The sequence below is a fragment of the Phascolarctos cinereus genome, unplaced genomic scaffold, assembly GCF_003287225.1.
Source record: "Phascolarctos cinereus isolate Bilbo 61053 unplaced genomic scaffold, phaCin_HiC Scaffold_5;HRSCAF=322, whole genome shotgun sequence".
In the NCBI taxonomy this organism is placed as follows: domain Eukaryota; kingdom Metazoa; phylum Chordata; class Mammalia; order Diprotodontia; family Phascolarctidae; genus Phascolarctos; species Phascolarctos cinereus.
Window position 1 is genome coordinate 409032754 of NW_027555958.1, and position 18941 is coordinate 409051694.

The 18941-nt window shown below is 42.7% G+C and overlaps 1 protein-coding gene across 2 annotated transcripts in view; it reads right to left on the reverse strand.

The window, feature by feature from the left end:
* FAM20B (FAM20B glycosaminoglycan xylosylkinase) overlaps window positions 1-18273 on the reverse strand; it is a 40047-nt gene extending 21774 nt beyond the window's left edge. The window contains exons 1-2 of one of the 2 annotated variants that reach the window (XM_020984313.2): window positions 18121-18273; window positions 3088-3597 (exon numbers count right to left, since the gene is read on the reverse strand). In XM_020984313.2, coding sequence (XP_020839972.1) covers window positions 3088-3464 — 377 coding nt within the window. In that variant the 5' untranslated portion in view covers window positions 3465-3597; window positions 18121-18273. Of the gene's footprint in view, window positions 1-3087; window positions 3598-17773; window positions 17979-18120 lie in introns of those variants that run through there. The other variant, XM_020984314.2, reaches the window with a different exon arrangement.
* Window positions 18274-18941: the final 668 nt, after the last annotated feature.

The window sequence follows — 18941 nt, forward strand, 5'->3', positions numbered from 1 at the left end:
GGACCATATCCCAATTCTGAACCACCTCCTAGTGGCTTCCTTCTATAGTACAGCTACAATTATGGAACAAGAATCAGGACTTGGGCCTGTGATTTCATTGGTAGGTCCAACTCCCAGGTCAGGAAACTCCCCCTACCAGTGCAGGCCAGCACTTTCTCATCTTCATGAATTGCCTTGAGCACTGACCATGACTAAGTGACTTGCTCTGGGTCACTTGCCCAGAGTGTATCAAAGGCAGGACTTGAACTCAGGCCTTTTTGCTTTCATTCCAGCTCCCCATCCATTCCAGCTCCCCATCCACTATACCACACCACCTTCCATGGCTACCATTAGTGCTTACAGAGAATCACTGCTTCACTGCTGTGGATTCAGAAACTCAGAAAGCTCCTCTTATAGTTAAGGCAATGCCTGAGAAAAAAGGGGGGCTGTGTTTTGATATTCTGCCTTTAACAAACAGACTCCTTATACTTGTTCTACTGCTAGAACATCAGGAAATCAGGAACCTAGCCCTCCAAATAGAGTTATACAGCACCATCACCGGTGACCTAAAGAGAGACAGGCTTCTTTGTGTGATGGTGCTGAAGGCCCCAATCCTCTCAGCCCAGAGTTATTCATCTTAAGTCACTGACAGGACAGCAGAGTTCATTCCAGAACTGCCACTACATTACCCTCATCCTTCTGGGAAAGAACATCAGAGCCTAATTCAGACCATTAATCTGCTCTTACAACAGGGATGAACCAGTTTATGAAGCACTAGGGGTCAAGAATGACAATTTACTGGCTGTTCAAGGACTGCAACCAAAGTCTACAAGCACTTACACAAGCCTCTACTTTCCTTAGCTCACCAAATCTTCTGTACATGGAGACCCACCTAATTAAGAGCCAATTGGTGCTCAGTTTTCCAAATTAGTAGCAAACCATCCTGCCTGTGCAGGAAGGCAGAGGTTTAGCAGTGGGAGCAGGCCCACTATGTTCGGGGGAAAAAATAAAGGTTGGGTGAGGGGGGACTATATTATAGTCTGTTCTGAAATGAATAACAACTAGCATTTATATAATGCCTAATACATACCGGGCTCTGTGCTAAGCAATTTGCAAATATTATCTCATTTAATCCTCACAACAACCCTGAAAGTAGGTACTATTATTATTTCCAGTTCACAGATGAAGAAACTTAGGCAAACAGAGGTTAAATGACTTGCCCGTGGTCACACAGCTACTAAGTTTCTGAGGCTGGATTTTAATTCAGGTTTTCCTGATTGCAGGCTTAGTGCTCTATCCACTGCACCACTTAGCTGCTCTGATTAATCAGAGTCACTGAAATCTTCTGAGTAGGGGTAGTAGAGAGATTAGTTGGTGTTTGGGGAGGATTAATTTGACTATAACATGTAGGAAGGATTAGTTGAAACAGGAGTGCTGCTGTAGTTAGGGTCCAAAGGTGCGTTATGGATCTTGACTTGGGCATTTAAAAGATCACAAGAAGGCAGGGTCTTGCCCAGCCTTTGGGTTTGATCCACCAGTGCATGTTAAACCTACTGCTATCTCTCCTAATCACTAATTTGTTTTCTCTTCTCCTCCCAGGTAAATTCATATCTTATTATCGCAAGTCTTCACTCATACTGCATCTTACTCTCAAAATCTACACGAGACGTGGAAAGGTTGGCACAGTGTCTTCCATTTGGCCATCCCCTCTTGTCTGAACGTATGCAACCCACTTGTCTCCTTTCCTCAACATATAATTTCATTTTTCATAGACCCTCTTCAGCACAGTCTCTTAGACTATAAGCTCAGCCCACTGGCTTTGCAAGTACCTGCTTAGTAACTTTGGAGGAGTTCCTATATTACAGAGACAAACAAATTTTATATATATATATATATATATATTTGTATTTTTCCCTGCATAGTCAAGTAGAAAAGGAACTAACTGGATTTCTCTGGGTCTTGGTTTACTCATCTATAAAATGGGAGGATTGTATCAGATGATCTCTAAGCTTCCCTTCCAGCTCCAAAGTTTCTTAGTTGGGTGTCATTTTCCTTTTTATCCTCACTAGCTGCCAAACACACACCTTGAAATGCCAGCTCCCATCCCTTCGCCTCTCAGTGATCTCCTTCCTGTACTCTGCACTCCCCAGCTGCTGGAGGAGCAGGGGCCTTCCATAATGTCCTTCAGCTGCATTGTGTCTACCTGACAGAGGGATCAGATTTAATGCTCCGTAATGTTCCTTTGCTCCTATAGCCCCTCCTTTCAAACTGCAGAATACAAAGAAATATCCATCACGCTTCTCTCAAAAGCTAGCACCATGGAATTGGAAAGTGTCCTCAATATTAGAAAGTACTTTGAGGATCCCACAGATTTTGAGGGATTTCACTGGTGTTACTGGTAAAAAAAGCACATACATACCTCAGCATCCCATACTACAGCTAGGTCTCTAATACTGTGAATAATGAATTCCCTACAATAGTCCCATTATCTGAACTGTAGTTTTCCATTGGGTTGGAACCAAAGACCATATTTCACATCATTATCTTTGACTAGTGTGAATTCAAACACATGGGACCACTTCAGGAGGTTCATGACTCACACCAATTAGGAACTAGCCATAGTTCAAGTTCACACACAGTGACAAATATGTCCCCTTTAACTATATACTATTTTATGGCAAGGCCATAAGCTCTGGTTAATAAAGCCATAAACGTCCTTGGAAATCATTCTTGTTATTCCCAATATTAGCCAGAAGGTGTCACTGTCAACCTTTCCACATCTCAATTTTTATCAGTTTTATCTTACATTTAATATTTATGTTGTCATATTTATTATTTAAGTTTTTTATTTATCTTAGTGTTATCGTATAGCTTGGTAAGTCACTCGAGTAGCTAGCTGCATGGCTTAGCTTTTCCCTTAAAATGGGAGAGAAAACCCCAGGACCCTCGAGTGTTAAAAGCTTAGAAGGGGTCTTAGGTTGCCTAGTCCAAAGCTTTCCTTTTAGAAATGAAGAAAGTGAGGTGAAGAGAGCTTGCCACATTCACAGATGCATGGCTTAGATATGGTGCAACAACTGGGTTCCTCATGTGGCCTGGAAGAAGACTCACCGCTTAGGTTTGAAGACAACTTTCTGTCCCCCTTCAAGTATCAGCAAGGCTTTAAGCTGAGTACCCTTGTAACCCACATCAGCCTTAATGATCTTCTTGGTGGCCATGGCATGCATGATGGCTCCTAGCTCGGGGGTCTCTTCTGGGTACACTTCCCGTGGAACTACCCACTGAGCAGCAATCTCCCAAGGAGACTGCAATGTGTGCTCCAGGCGAGGATCCAGCTCCACTCGCAGGCTGGCCATCATTCGGTGAAAAGCCCGCTGGTCCTCACGGTTAGCAGCTGATGTGTCCAAGTTGTCAATAAGGAATACTTTTGTAAAGATAAAGATGACGAGGAGGATGACCAGCAGGACAGCTCGCTGTTTCAGCTTCATGGCGACCGTCTTCCCTTCTCCCCCAGCCCAGGCTCTCTCTTTGGTCAGGGTGAGAACGTGGCAATTAATGTGGCGAGTGCATAACTATCATTTGAACTAGTCCATCCCATCACTAAAGCATCTCCTAGGATTCCTGCAAGTCAAAATACAAAACCTTTGGTTAAAGTTAATTGGCAGACCTGCATCTATCTCTGGTACAACTCCAGGCAAATGATTTACTCCAATCTTCCGAAAGGCAATAATTTTAAATGAATTTGGCTCACTGGTTAAGTATTTGGCTTAAATTAGTTCTAATTAGTAAAAATTCTAATCTAATTCTAAACCTTTTTATGTACAGTCAGAGGATTTATGCTTAAAAACAATTCAGTATTTGTAATATTACATATACACATAATACAGTTATTGATCTTCTACAAATACATAATAAAGTTGAAAATCAAAATAGTGGCAGGAAGAAGAAAGTTATTAGACCAAAGAATATCACTGTGGGTGGTGGTGAGGGGAGACAGGAACCCAGAGTGTGATTAATTGGTGTAGAAACTCTCTCCTCTAATACAGATTGATTATTCCTCTGTAATTTTGTTTTAGGGAATTGTCTTGGTCACTGAGAGCTTAAGTGATCCAGTCACACAGTAAGTATGTATGAAAGGCAAGACTTGAAATCCATCATTAAGACGTAAAATGAAACTCATCAACATTTTGTTTTTACCTTATACATTCTACAAATGCTTTCTAAATGACCCAGACAGCCAAGAATTTAGTGTAAACTAACAAAAATCAAATAAGAAAGGAGAATAGCATCTTAACCAAAAATCCAAATTGTAAGCAATCCCACATGTTTCAAGATCAATGCTCATGTATTTAAACAAGATTCCTAGCTATATCTTCCTAATCAGTCTCCACTAATTATTCTCCAAAATTAAAGTCCCTGTAATATATGGATAATCAACTCCATTTAAATTAGGTGAAGGAAAAACATATTCCTACACCATCTGGCTATTAGCAGAACATGACCAGAAAGCTAATGCTAACTGATAGGACAGCACCATCAGGCCATTGGTATGAACTGGTGATAAAAATAACAGACAAAACTGTCATATAATGAAATATTTTTTTCTTTGGATTGAAAATAACATTCTGGGGCAGCTAGGTGGCGCAGTGGATAGAGCTCTGCCTTTGGAGTCAGGAGGACCTGGGTTCAAATCCAACCTCAGACACTTGACACTTACTAGCTGTGTGACCCTGGGCAAGTCACTTAACCCCGATTGCCTAAGCAAAAAAAAAAAAAAGAAAAAAAAGAAAATAACATTCTGAGCAGGAATTATTATGTGAACTTTTTATACTTAAGAGCTCACAACAGAATAAAAAGCTTATGAATCAATTTCATCCTAATACTGAGTCAAATTTCTTTCCATTCTAACTGGATATGTAAAAGCATTCATACTCTGCCATGGCTTCTGCAGTAGAACTGGAGCACAGATCACAGACTCTTTCCAAGCACATTTAATAGTTAAGACCATTCATCAAAGAAAGTGAACGCAATACAAAGGAGAGTGATAAACTGTTCAAATAAAGTCACTCCAGCCCAAAGTTTGGGACTACTCCCTTAATTCTAAGCAGAAGCACAACTGGTGAGCTAGCAGCTGCGCAGGTTATTCAGTGATTAACACACTCTTCCTTTTTCTTTTTTTTAAGTCAGGAGAACTGAAGGTGAGAGCTAAATTCCAATTCTAATTATCCCCAGCCACCTGTTTTGTTTCTTCACCATTACATGGAAAGTATATGACACTATTAGCTGAAATAGTCAAAGGCAATTCAAGTACATCTAAAATGTGACTGTGACTATAACAAGTTTAGTGTGAAATCCAATAAAACGAGCTGCCTGTGATTACTGACAGAAGAAAGATCAAGGCAATGCCACGGAGACCAGATTTCAGAAAGGTTTTTCCGCTAGTTCCATCACCATCTTGAACAATTGTAACAGTTCAATTATTTGCAAAACAACCCTTGAAACCACATCAGCACAAAGCACCTCTAGAAATTTCAGAACCAAACCTGCTGCTGCTGTTTCTTGAGCACTCACAGACTTGGCCTGGGGGCCTCTGAAACAAAGATAAGGTAACAGGCTGGGCACAAGAGGACCTGCAAAGTTTGCTTTTCCATTGTGGGGATGGGAGGCTGGCGGAGTGAAGAAGGAAGAATACATTTAGATCAATCCTTCAATATTTTCTGAAGTACGATTAATACAAAAACACTCTTGGTCTGGCTAACTTTTTAAATAAAGGAAATAACACTATTTAAGGACATAATTCTCCAGTAATTAAATATCTATAACACACACCTTAAGATTCTTTCCAATGCAAAAAGGAACAATAGGAAGAGATATATTACATTGTCACTGAAAACCAATTTCTTAGAAGGCTACAAATCAAGAACACTGAATTATAATAGTACCTTTGCTTGTTTTTAAAAATACATAAGACCTTTCATAAATGAATGCACTCAATCTATTTGGCATTGTAAACAGCCACTAAACTATGATAAGAATGCACATCATATGATTTTAAATGATTGTCAGTTTTAGTCATTTCAGGATTTAGCTGGAGAGGGCAAGTACAAAGTACTGAGGATTAAACATTGTTTTCATATTAATTTGTTATTAATCTTAGCATGTTCACAGCCAGATGACAGACACAGACTCCACTTTTGGGTACTGAAACCATCTTAGTCAATGACAGTAACTACTGGATCTTAATTCCTGGTCTGATTCAATTCCATGGGCTACCCCTGATCAGCCCATAGCTGGAGGACTACTGTGCTGACAACGTCACACTACTGAGTTGCAAGGTCACACTACTGAGTTGCAATCTCACTAGTTGGGACTACGGTCTGATGTGATCAACCAATCAAAGCGTGTGAAAATGGGTCATACCCCACCCACTCCATGAGAGACAATTATAAAGCTCGTTTCCAACACGACCATACCTATCCATATCGTCCAGACTTCACCCACACCACCCATCCCTCTGCCTATCAGAGGATATGGGTCCCTCAGAAGTTATAACTTCAACCACTATATGGGCACCCATGGCAACTGCACAGGTGCCACTGGGAAATTTCTCTTCCTCTTAGCATAGCTACTTCTCATTCCTCCAGAACATCCTATGGTGGGGTAGGGACCCTCAAAGCAGGCCCTGTACTCTGGAATAGTGACTGAGGATAGTGACAGGGAAGAACCCTGCCTGTCCTCTTTGCATTTTCACTGGCACACACATGAGTCCTACAGGATTAGCAGGCATGGAGGGTTTGACTGGCTGCAGCTTTTATCACATTATTCTACCCAGCCCTCTTTTGAACTGCCCTATTATTGGTGAAGACATCATATTATTTCTAGTTACCCAGGTTCCCAGCCTCAGCTCCTCATTCTGCACAGCGAATCAGGTGCTAAATTTGTTATTTCTACCTCCACAACTCTTTTTTTTTTGGGAGGTAGTTGGGGTTAAGTGACTTGCCCAGGGTCACGCAGTTAGTAAGTGTCAAGTGTTTGGTCTAAGGTGGGATTTGAACTCAGGTCCTCCTGACTTCAGGGCCAGTGCTCTATCCACTGCACCACCTAGCTGCCCCCACAACAGCTTACATAGGTCACATGGGCATCACAGCAGCTCAAGCTAGGATCACCTCTCACCTGGACTAGTACGAGTGCCTCCTCTGCTTCTCCCTGCCACAAACCTCTTCTCTCTGAGCTATCTTTCACATCAGAGATGTCAAACTCAAAACGTGGATAGAAAGAAGGGCCACTAATACACACAGAAGAGTCCCTGTGGGCCACAAATTGACTTAACTTTAAAATTAATGTTATCTATGTTTTATCATATTTTTATTTATTTTACTACTTATTTCCCAATAACATTTCCATCTGGTTTGGGCCACACTGGGTGCTGTTTTGCACAGCTTGCTAAAGCAATTTTCCTAAACACAGGTCTGACCACATCACTGTCCTACTCAATCAACTTCAGTGGCTCCCTACTGAGCCTTTGATCAAATACCGTTTTAAAAACCGCAATTTTTCTGCACTTTACAACGTACACAATTATGTAGGCAGCTTTCAAGGGCTGCATGTTTGATACCTGTGGCCTTGAGCATTGAAAGGTAAAGTGACTGCCAGTTGTGTGTTTGGGGTAGGGGTGGGGACTTGAACCCAGATCTTCCTTGGTTCCAAGGCCGGCTCTCTATCAACTACACTCTGCTGCCTCTTGTTAGTATTTAATAAGGGGTTAAAAATGTGATTTCAACTGCTTCCAAGTGCTGACTCAATTTAGCCCCCTTCCACCATTCTCCAAACACCTATTCTGACAAAATGGAATCAGATGAGCATTTCTTTTTGAAGAAAATACAGACATGAGTTCCAGAAGATATTTTCTTCTAGCAGAGTAGCAGCTGCTCCCTCAGAGAGAAAGTTGAGCCAAAATATTTGAGGAACCAATGGTACCCAGGTTAGTGGTGGTGAATTTTGTGCACTGAGTAAGGTTGTAGGGGTATCCAATAAGGAGCTCAGAATGCTAGCTGTGCATTGATTTCATTCTCTAAACATGTTCTAGTTAGTGTAAACACAAAGGCACCATGTTTCTCACTATTTTGGACCCTTTTAGGGGTACAACATATTCTTATTTCAGAGAAGCATTCAGAAAGCATTCTATTGCCACCTCTCATATCAGGCTCAAAGTAAATTAAAGCTGGGCAGCCACTGTTGCCAATCCCCTTCCTCCTAGAGGAATCTGCTTGATCTCCTTCACATACCACTCTCTAGTCCCACAGATCTAGAATTGGCAGATACCTTAGGGGCCATCTAGCCCAGCCCCCTCCTTTGGCTCAGGAAGGCTAAAGGGCTTGCCAAGGTCACACAGGCAGTAATCAGCAGAGGTGTGAATGGAATCCAAGTGTACCAGCTCTCTTCTTCCTTCTAAAAACTCTTGAAACTAACACAGGCCAGTTAAGTTCTAGACTACTGGATGACGTTTCACCTTTGTGGCATTCAGGACAAAGTTTCAACTCAAAGGGAAACTAGACTTGCAGTAATAAAGCAATTTTATTAAAACATTTTAATATAAATGTTGGAACAAATGGTAACTTTAGAAACAGCAGAAAATAAGGTATTTTTGCTCCCAGGTTTAAGCTCTGCAAAGGGGGCCTGTGATCAGTTTTTCCTTCTGAAATCCTAAGTCGATGGCTGTATAGAAGCAATACAGATTGGTGATTAAAGGCAGCAAAGGTAACATGAGAACAGTAACTTGAGGTCCTATTGGTCACCTAGAGTCTGGGCTGCCAACCACACAGATGTCTCCTAAGCAGCAGCAGCAACAGCAGTGTTCTCTTGAGCATAAATTTTGACCTTCTTTTATTATTATTAGCCTGGGCCACAGGTTTCATCAAGGGACTTCCAATTACACTTCCAACATCACTAAAGACGTTCCTCAGATGATGTCTAATTTCTATGCTCACAGCAACTAAAAACGTAAAATTAGGAGCTGTATGAGACTGGGCTTTTGTTGTGTTTCCAAGTTAATAACACCAAACAGCCTTAATGTTTATTGCCTCTATCAGTCCCTAATATATGCATATTACCATCTCCCATTATAACATACTCCCTGCCATCCCAGCACCATTTTTGAGGGCAAAGGCTTAAGATTAGAAACCTTCAATGGAAAGTGGGATGGGGGGAGGGAGAGGAACCACTACCACCTGAGTAAGACAACCAGTCTAAGCCCCACTAGAGTTTTTCTTCCTTGTTTCTTGCCCCCACTAGACCACTCCCCCCCAACCCACATCTGAGCATTCAATGTATTAACTAGAGAAAATCAGTAAATGAGCTGAATTTATGCATACGTTGAAAATCTTTCTGGAAACGTGAACAGAAACTTCCTTTTCTGCGTGATAGAAATTGATACACCATGCTTCATAGTAGTGCAGGTCTGAAGTGAGGAAGATCTGAATTCAAAATCAGTCTCAGATCCTTACCAGCAGTGTGACTCTGGGCAAGTCACTCAACCTGTCTGCTTTACAACTTCCACTGTAAAATGGGGATAGGAACAGCAGCAACCTCAACAGAGGTGTTGTGAGGCTCAAATGTGGGATTTGTGAAGTGCTTGGTACATTGTAGGCACTTTATAAACGGTTACTCCTCTCCCCTTCCCCAGTGAAGATGATAGGTAAATAAGACTGTAATCAGCATTACCTCCCTAAAGGAGGTAGTCTTAGGATGGGCTCCTTTCAAACAGGAAGAGCAGAGTCTTATGACCACATCCTGTCTAGCCTGCTCCCCCTTCCTGTGCCCAGGCCTGTTCTGTTACCTATATTATTGCCTGAAGCACTTGGGAAGCAAGCGGGTGGGTGGAAATCTAAGTCCTTCCACCAGTCTTCAAAAGAATTGCTCTGTATTCTAAATGACAAGCTTGGATGTAAAGCTTTTTAAAATGCCTTGGGAATAGCATTACATCTGCAGTTATTGGAACAAAATGTCAAATTCTCCCAGGCACCCACCCAGATTGGTCCCAGGGCTAAACCTCCCCTACTGTCTTCCTCTTCATTTAAACATTTACTCAGATTGAGCCTGTAAGCTCTGGAGTAAGAAAGAAATGGAAACTGCATATTAAACTCCAGAGAACTGTCCATGAAACATGGTAATAATCACAATGTTAGGAGAGTTTAGCAGAACTGGTTACTGAGGCCTTAATGGAAAATATTCTGGTCCCTTAGGCAGAAGGAAAAGAATACAGGAATCTCTAAGTGTCCTATTCTTAAAAGTGCTCAATTTTCCTGACCATGAAGATCCACTTTTAGACTAGATAGGAAACAAGGAAGAATGCTTTCTTCCTGGGGCTTAGCTGGGGAGTGTAGGAGGGTAGGTGGGGGGGGGTGGAAATAAAATTGTTGCTGCTGTAGGTCTGCTAAAAAGGCAATGTGGATGGGTTTCAGTCATCTGAAAGCTCCAGAAGAAGCATTCTCCTTTAAATGGGCCAGATAGTGAAGATTTCTGTTTTATTCATTTTACTGTTAGAATGTAACCATTTCTTCTTAAAAGTTTTATTTTATAAATTGTTCTGGGCTAGTATGGAAATGGACCTTTTCACTCACAAAGCACTCAGGATTACAAAGCACTTTCTGATCTCACAGCCCTTGGAAAGGTATGAAAGTGGTATTTAGTGCATAAACAAGTGTAATAGTTCATATTTGTAAAATTACAGCAACTGCCAAATATCATCCTCTTTGAGGGACAGTATGACATAACGGAAACATCTGGACTGGAGGTAGGAAATTGTTGTTGTTGCTGTTGTTTAGTTGTGTCTGACTCTTCATGACCCCCTGGACCATACTAAGTGGTCCACGTGGTTTTCTTGGCAAAGATACTGAAGTGGTTGGCCATTTCCTTCTCGATTTAGGCAGAGATTAAAAGACTTGCCCAGGGTAAAAAAGTCAAGTGTCTGAGGCCACACTTGAACAGTCTTCCTGACTTCAGATCCAGTGCTCTATCCACTGAGCTATCTAGCTGCCTCAGAGTTGGGAAGACTAGAGTTCAAATCCAGTCTCTGACATATACTGGCTGTCTGCTTAACCTGCTTTTGCACAGTAGATTTTAATCTCCATCCATAGAGTTCCTTACCAGATCACAGTTTGGGTCAAAAAAAAAAGAAAGAAAGAAAGAAAAAAAGATCATGTATATACTTCAAGTGGCTTAATATGATCCTACTAGGAATACTGAGAAGGTACAAAGAAAAATTAGACGTTATTAGGAATCAGGAAATGTGTGTGTGAGTGGGGGGCGGGGGGACCACCTCTCTAACAATCAGAGCTATTGCAAAGAGGAATGGGCTACCTTAGGAGGAAGTGGTAGTGGGTGGGTTCCCTCTTACTAGTAATCTTAAAGCAAAAGCTAAATGACCGCCAGTAAATGCTGCCAAAGGAAATTTTTGTCAAGGGATGGGCTGGATTAGATAGTTTCTGAGGTCTCTTTGGACTCTATGATTCTGTGATCTTCAAAAATAGAAGGCACAAGAGTGATTATCCTGGGGGCAGGTGTGCATGGCTCAAGATGTGTGGTTCCAGCTCTGGGTTAGCAAAGGTGGGGAAGAGACCTGGGCAGGGATTTCTTTTGAACTCAATAGTTTAGTTTTTAAATATTTCCAGGACCTGTAGAAAGGAAAACATTCAAGAAAGCAGAGCTTTCAAATGAGTCCTCACTGAGCATTCAGGTCTTTAAGGCTCCTGCAACTACCTCCTTTATCTTTAAGTTTTGCTAGCTACACAGGCTCACTAAAGACCCAACACAGTGCCTGGCATATAGTAGGTACTTAATGTTTATTGACTGAATGACTGATAGACTTGGCACTAAGTCTCTTTTTGGGACTCATAAGATTACTGAGTTAGAACTGGATGGAACTTTAAGCCTCATTAAGTCCAGGGGTGCTTAACCTTTTTAGTGTCATAGGCCCCTTTGGCAGACCCCTTCTCAGAATGATGTTTTAAAGTACATAAAATACAATACATAGGATTAGAAAGGAAACCAATTATACTGAAATATAATTACCAAAATTTTTTTTTTAAAAAACCAAGTTAAACTGAGGTTAAGAACCCTTGATGTAGCATGAGCTCCTTGAGAGCTAGCATGTTACAGACATTTAATAAATTTTTACTGACTCACTGGCTATTCCAACCCCCTCATGTTACAGATGAAGATACTGAAGTCCGATGTGACTTGACTAAAGTCCCAGAGGTAGTGAGTGGCAGAGAGCCAGAGTTCAAATCCAAGTCCTTTGACTCAAAATCCAAGGTCATTTCCATTGTATCATGAGTCATCTGATTCCTAAACTATTGGTAGAACTAAAATAACTGACACTGGCCCCAATGAACAACTGACACGTTTCCCTTAGAGCCTTTATAGGCTACACCTGTTTCACTGCACTACAGATGAGTCATCCTATACACACCTTCCCTAGGGAACTATTCACTAGAAATCAACACAACAAAAGCTTCTTAAATGCCTACTAGACCCAAGGTACAATGCCAGGCACTGGAGAATAGAAAAAACTTCTAGTTTTTAAAGGCTGGGAGAAAGGTATTTTGCAAACTACAGTCCAATGAGCTTGATATTGATTCTGTATAAAATTCTACAATGGATTATTAAGTAGCTGATTTTCTAAACACGTTGAAAAAGATATGGCGGTCACTAGAAGTCAGTTTAAGTGCTCTAAAAACAAGTCAAGACAGTTGAACCTTATTTCTTCTTTTTTTTTTGACAAGACTATGTCTGGTAGAGCATGCGAACATAGACACAATGTATCTGGTGTTCAGTAAGGCACCTGACAAAGTTCTCACAATATCTTTGTCTAGTTTGATAGATCAAGAACTAATCATGGAAGCAGATTCAGAGTATGGATAGATGCTTGCTGTTCTCCTGGAACTGGGAAAAGCTGTTTCTGTGGTTTCTTACAGATCTAATAGGGCCAGGGCTAACTTGGCCCTATTCTTTTCAACACTCTTATCAATGATTCTGAAGAAGGCACAGATATGCTTATCACAGTTTGTGGATGCAGGTACTTGGGAAGATTCTATTAGCTGAGAGAATCAGGACCTCCCCCAACCCCCAAACATCCTGACAGGCTAGAATGATGAGCCAAATCTAACAAAATGAAATTTAATGGGAATAAATTTAAAGTCTTGAACTGAGGTTAAATAAATTATACAAGCATAATATGGGAAAGGTAAATCTAGATACACATAAAAATAAGTTACTGGGTATTTTAACAGACAAATTCTATGAACCAATAGCATGATATGACTGTAGATGAGATTTCAGGCAATATTAATGGAGTACATAATAGCTAGCTAGCATTTATATAGAGCTTTAAGATTTGCAATGCTAGTGTCAAGAGGCTAAATTTGAGCCCAGGCCTCCCCTAATACCAAATCTAATGATTTTTCCGGTATACCATACTGCTTCTCTGGAAGAAATGATGTAGAAGGATAATAAGGAATTAACAATCTTATGTGGGTTCAAAATAAAAAAACCTTCCCAAATACAAAATGGGGAAGGCATGGCTAGATTGCAGTTTGTCTGAAAAAGATCTGGGTGTTTTAGTGGGCAATACGATCAATAGGAGCTGACTTTGCGATTCTGATAGCTAGGAAAATGAAAGCAAATCTTATACTGCATTAAAGGTCCAGGGAGCTAAGAGTTCTGCTGTATTCTTGCCTCATCAGAAGGTATTGTGTTCAGTTCTGGGCCTCCCACTTGAGGAAGAACTCGAGTTGTAGAGCAACCAAAGGAGGGTAAAGGGTCTCAATAATACTAGCCAATCATAGCTAGCATTTTTATACTACTTACTATGTGCCAGGAATGATGCTAAATGCTTTACAAATATTATCTCACTTGATCCTCACAATAACCCTGTGAGGTAGATGCTGTTATTATCCTCACTTTACAGTTGAAAAAACTGAGGCAAACAATGGTTAAAAGATTTGCCCAAGATCACACAGCTAGTAAGTGTCTGAGGCTGACTTTGAATTCAGGTCTTCCTGACTCCAGGCCTAGGGCTCTATCCAGTGTGAGACCTAGGTGGCTCACATCCTTGGAGCTTTGTTTAAGTATTTGGGGATATTTAGCCCGAAAAAGAGAAGACTTTGGGGAGGGGGTGAAAGATGTCATGACAGCTGGATTTAAATATCTTAAGGGCTGTAAAGTGGAAGCAAGATTAGATTTGTCCTACTTGGCCCAAGGAAGCAGAAGTAGAAGCAATGGGTAAAAGCTGCAAAGAATAGTACTGCCTCATATGCAAAGAAAATCCTAACAATTAGAGCTATCGAAGTGGAGTATACTGCCTTAGTAAGGAGCAGAGTTTCACTCTAATTAAAGGTCTTCAAATGATCAATTGTCAAGATATTTTGTAGTTTCCTGTCTGGACTGAACTAGAAGACCTCTGGGGTCCCTTCACTCTGAGATCTTGTGTGAGAATGGGGAAGGGTTGAATGGGACCCACCTATCTAATACCAGAAGGTACTCAGTCACCCTAGGAGGGCTACCAAGACTGCTCCCAAATTTCTAGGCTAGGTTTGTTAACAATCATATAGTAGCCACATCAAAAACTCTGTAAAAACATAAACTCTGGCAATAAACTTTCCACGGTAGGTATGGAAAATATATCCATTCGTTATTTTGACAGACACACCTAGTAGTCTCTTATCCACTAGACTGAACAGCCTTCCTGTATCCTATTTTGCAGAGGGAAATGTGGCTGTGGTTTATGGAAGTTATCAAAAGGATACAAGTTCATTAGTATCAAAACCCAAGAATATGTATCTTGCTGCCTTGCTCTTCTCTGTCTTTACAACTACTTGGCTCTAAGACGAGGTGATCTGACTTCCAGTGTTAGGAAGGAGAGTGTATCCCACTTCAATAGCATCTATCCATTTTGTTATTAACAACTAGAACTTTAGGCTACAAATGACATTGCCTTGCTCCTAATCTGAGACAATAATCAACTAAGACAACCATTGTAATTAACTATTTAAAGAGAAAGAAAAAGAGGAAGCTCAAGCCAAGATCTGAAGACTGGCTTTGGCTTTATACAAGCAAAAAGAAATCAACAAAGTATAGGAAGTCTATGTTCTAAGAGCAAAGGAAACAAAGGGAATTTCAGTTAAGGATTCAAAATTCAAAGGAGATAAAAAGCAGATTTTAAGGCTATGTCATAAAAAGCAGATTTTAAGGCTATGTCAGAGAGCTACAATTGTTAAAAGACATGGAATATAAGCTCAAGAATAAACTCAATATAAAACAAGTGGATGCCCCAAAGGTTGATAACAAAAGCAATAACATGTTGGTGTTTATCTTAAACCCTCCACCTCCCTGGGACAGAGGGATATTTTTTCAGTCTTTAATTTAACTCAAGACAGAACCATTATGCTTGTAGTTCTAGGGAATCAGACCAAACAATCTGATGTCACATTTTAACCAGCCAGAGGGAAAGCTGTGCTTTTCACAGTTGCCTTTTTATTCCTATGTATGACTGTTGCAGTGTGTTACTTAAGAGTCAGAAGACTGAAGGTCTGGATCACTCTCTTGGGTCTATTTACTATTCCTTAACCGCTGTGCATTTTCTAGGGAGTGATGTGCCCACTGCTGACTGACTACAGTTTTGAGGGTCTAGGTCTTCTTTTCTTTCCTCTTGTCTTCCTTACCTTAGCCTAGAGCACTCCAAGGCAAATGCCCGTGCAGCCCATGAAATGGCATTTCTTTTTGCCTTTGGGCACAAGATGAAACCAACTTCACGAACTCCTTCCAAGGAGATCCAGTGGGCCATCCTGCCATTTAACTACAGCTTCCTTAGGTCTGCAGGTTTTAATTTTCCCCATATTTTAATCTGGTGGGCAAAGCATCAGGAGACAGAAATGAGCTATTATTTCCAATCTGCCTTGGCCTTACTGGAGATTGAGCAGATAAATTATCCTCTTCATGCTTCAGTTTATTTCTGGAAAAAAAAACAGGACTAATACTTCTCTTTATACACCCGAAAGAGTTAAGATTAAAGTAGGGGAGGATAAACCATTCACAGCAATAACAAAGCACAGATTTATTCAGTAGATAAAGTGCTTTCCTTCAACAAGTCTGTGAGGAAAGAAGTACAAGTATCACAATTTCCATTTTTACAAATGAGGAAACCAAGGTTTGGGCTGGAGAGGCCACAAGGTCCTGAGACCTGAACCTAGCAGTCCTAATTACATCTAGCACTTTGTTCACCATACGGAAGCTTTTCAGATCTATTTGTTTGGAGCCAATCACTTGGAACCAAGTTCCTATTTGAATACATGGTATTATTTTATTATATGATTAATCCTTAACCAGTTTAACTGCCTCAGTCATGTTTACCTACAGAATTCTTTACCCAGAATAAAAGATTTAAGAAAGAAATTACTCCCCTGTCCTTAATAGGTTAGATTCAAAGATTATTTTTTAGGTAGATAAGGCCACACAGTTAGTTCATCTTGTTAGACAAATGAACTGAAGCTCAGAGTTTAAATGAATTTTCCAAGATTATGCTGCTTAGAAGCAGCCTCCTATAGTGGAAGTTCCTAAGTGCTAGCTTTGGGGTTAGGTGAAGCTTGGATTCAAATTCCAGCTGCCACACTTACTAGATATGTGACTGTGGGCAAACCTCTGTTTCCTTCTCTGAAAAAAGGTGAGAGATCATCTATAGCATCTTCTCCAGAGGGCTGTAGTGATGAGACAATGTATTTTAAAGCATTTTGTAAGCCTTAAAGTCCAACTTGCAGTCAGTCCATCAGGCTTAGGGAAGTTACTGCTGCCTTATAGAGCAATAGCTAAGAATTAGAAAAGAATGGTAATAATCTTTTTAAATGTCCACAAATCACAAATTCTTCACCCATCCAATGAATGATGTGGCTGGCTCTGCCACAGCAGGTATTATCTTTTAAATAATCTCATGATTTTATGCTGCCCTTTGTCACCTTCCTGAAATTTATTTATGTAGCAAACTATACCTAGATTATTCAATGCAATAAACATTTAGTAAGAGCATACAGTTTCCCAATTTATACTCTTAAAGAGTTGCCTGAGGGGGACACTGAGAGGCTTTCCTAGGGTCACAGGGTCAATCTGTGTCAACTGACCAATCAAAAAGCACTTAGTAAACACCTGCTATGTACCAGGCACTGTGCTAAGTGTTGGGGATGCAAAAAGAGGCAAAAGACAGTCCCTGCCTTGACATAGCCTTACATTCATCTTTAGCAGCAACCTTTTGCTTCTATTCTAAAAGGAACTGGCCCATCACACCCAGAAAGGACGCCCTAAATGCAATGCGTGCTTGCATCTACTATATCCTTCCTTTTTTAAGTTCTGCCTAACTCTGAAAACTATTGGCATGACAAAAAAACAGACCAAAGGAATGCGACTGCAAAATCCCTACCACAGGCCTTTAGGTGCTTTCAGCTAATGCCCCACAGCCAGAAGGGGCAAAGTGGCACAGTGACTGGATACATGAGTGGGGACCAAAAAATCCTCCAGCGAAAATAACAGTAAGATGCTCTACTGGAAAGTGGGGGGGGGGGGCTGTGGGGCGCAGAAAGCCTCTAGGGGCGATGGGGAGTAAAAAACCTGAACCCACTAAAATAAAAAGAGCGGCTCTGTCATTCGCAAGGCGCACCGTAGCATTCTCAGGTGCGGCCCACCTCCAGTAGCCCGGGCGCATCCCCCACCCCGCACCCCCAGCTGGGCCGAGCACGCCCTCCTCGTAACTGACCAGAGCCGCAGCTGGCCGGGCAGCGGTACTCATCGGTCCCCGGCGTGGGTCCCGGCACTGACGCGAAGCTGAGCCTCTCCCGCCCGGACCTGCTCGGGTCGGGGCACCGCGGGCACCCACTCACCGGCGAGGTCAAGGCCAGGGGCCGCCCCTGGGCGCCCGGGGGTCCGGGATGACGCCCTGGCGGGACGGCGGCCACGCAACCAGCGCAGCCCCGGAGCGGGGTAGGGCTCTCCCCGCCCCCACCCCACCCCACCCCACTCCCAGCCTAAGTCCCGTCCCGAGGCAGGGCCGCAGGGGTCGCGGCGCCCCGCGGCCCCGGCCCCTCCCACCCCGCCCCGGCTCACCTGCCTGCCCCGCCGGCCCTAGTCCCGCTCCATGGCCGCTCGCCCGGCGCGACCTCGCCTCCTCGGGGAAGGCCCGCCCGCGCTCACCGCCTTCCGCGCCCGCGGCCGCGGCCGCCACTCGCGCTCAGCCCCAGCCGGGCCATCCCCGGCCCCCGGTCCCCGCGCCCGCCGTCCCCACACCGTCCCTCCCTCCCCCTCCGCGGGCCCCGGTGATGGTAGCGTCCTAGCGTCACGCCTCTCTCGAAGCCAATCAGAGAGCGCCGGTGTCGCCCCTTCTCCTTCCCCCGGCCCCCCCATCCAGGCCTCCCGTGGGCGGGCCCGCTGGATCCCCCAGCGGCTCCCGGGCTCCTCCTCCCGAGCCCCGCCCCCGCTGCTCATTAACCATTAACTCCTTCTCTTCCGCGCCGAGCCGCGCTTAACCTTCTCGGCTCCGGCCTCCCCAGTGGAGTCCTCGTGGGCCTTCCTTCCGCTGCGTGGCACTACTTCTTCACCTGCCTCTCCCCGCGCGAGTGCCGCGAGTCTCAGGCCACGTTCTCCTGCGTGCCTTGGACGGCGCGCTGGGCACCCGCGCCCGCCTACCCCCACCCTAGTCCCACCTTCGGGTCTCGGGTTATCCCCGGCCCCCAGGCGGCCCTAGCACGCCCTTCCACCTTCTGCCTCCGTAGTAATAATCATATGATTATAATAATAATTCATTATCGACGTTATCATAGTAACACCTGGTATTTATGGGGCACTTTCCAGATCTCATGAGCTTTGCAGCCTTAGTAATTGTAATAATAATAGTTACAGTAGTCATTCTATTACTGATATTATCGTAG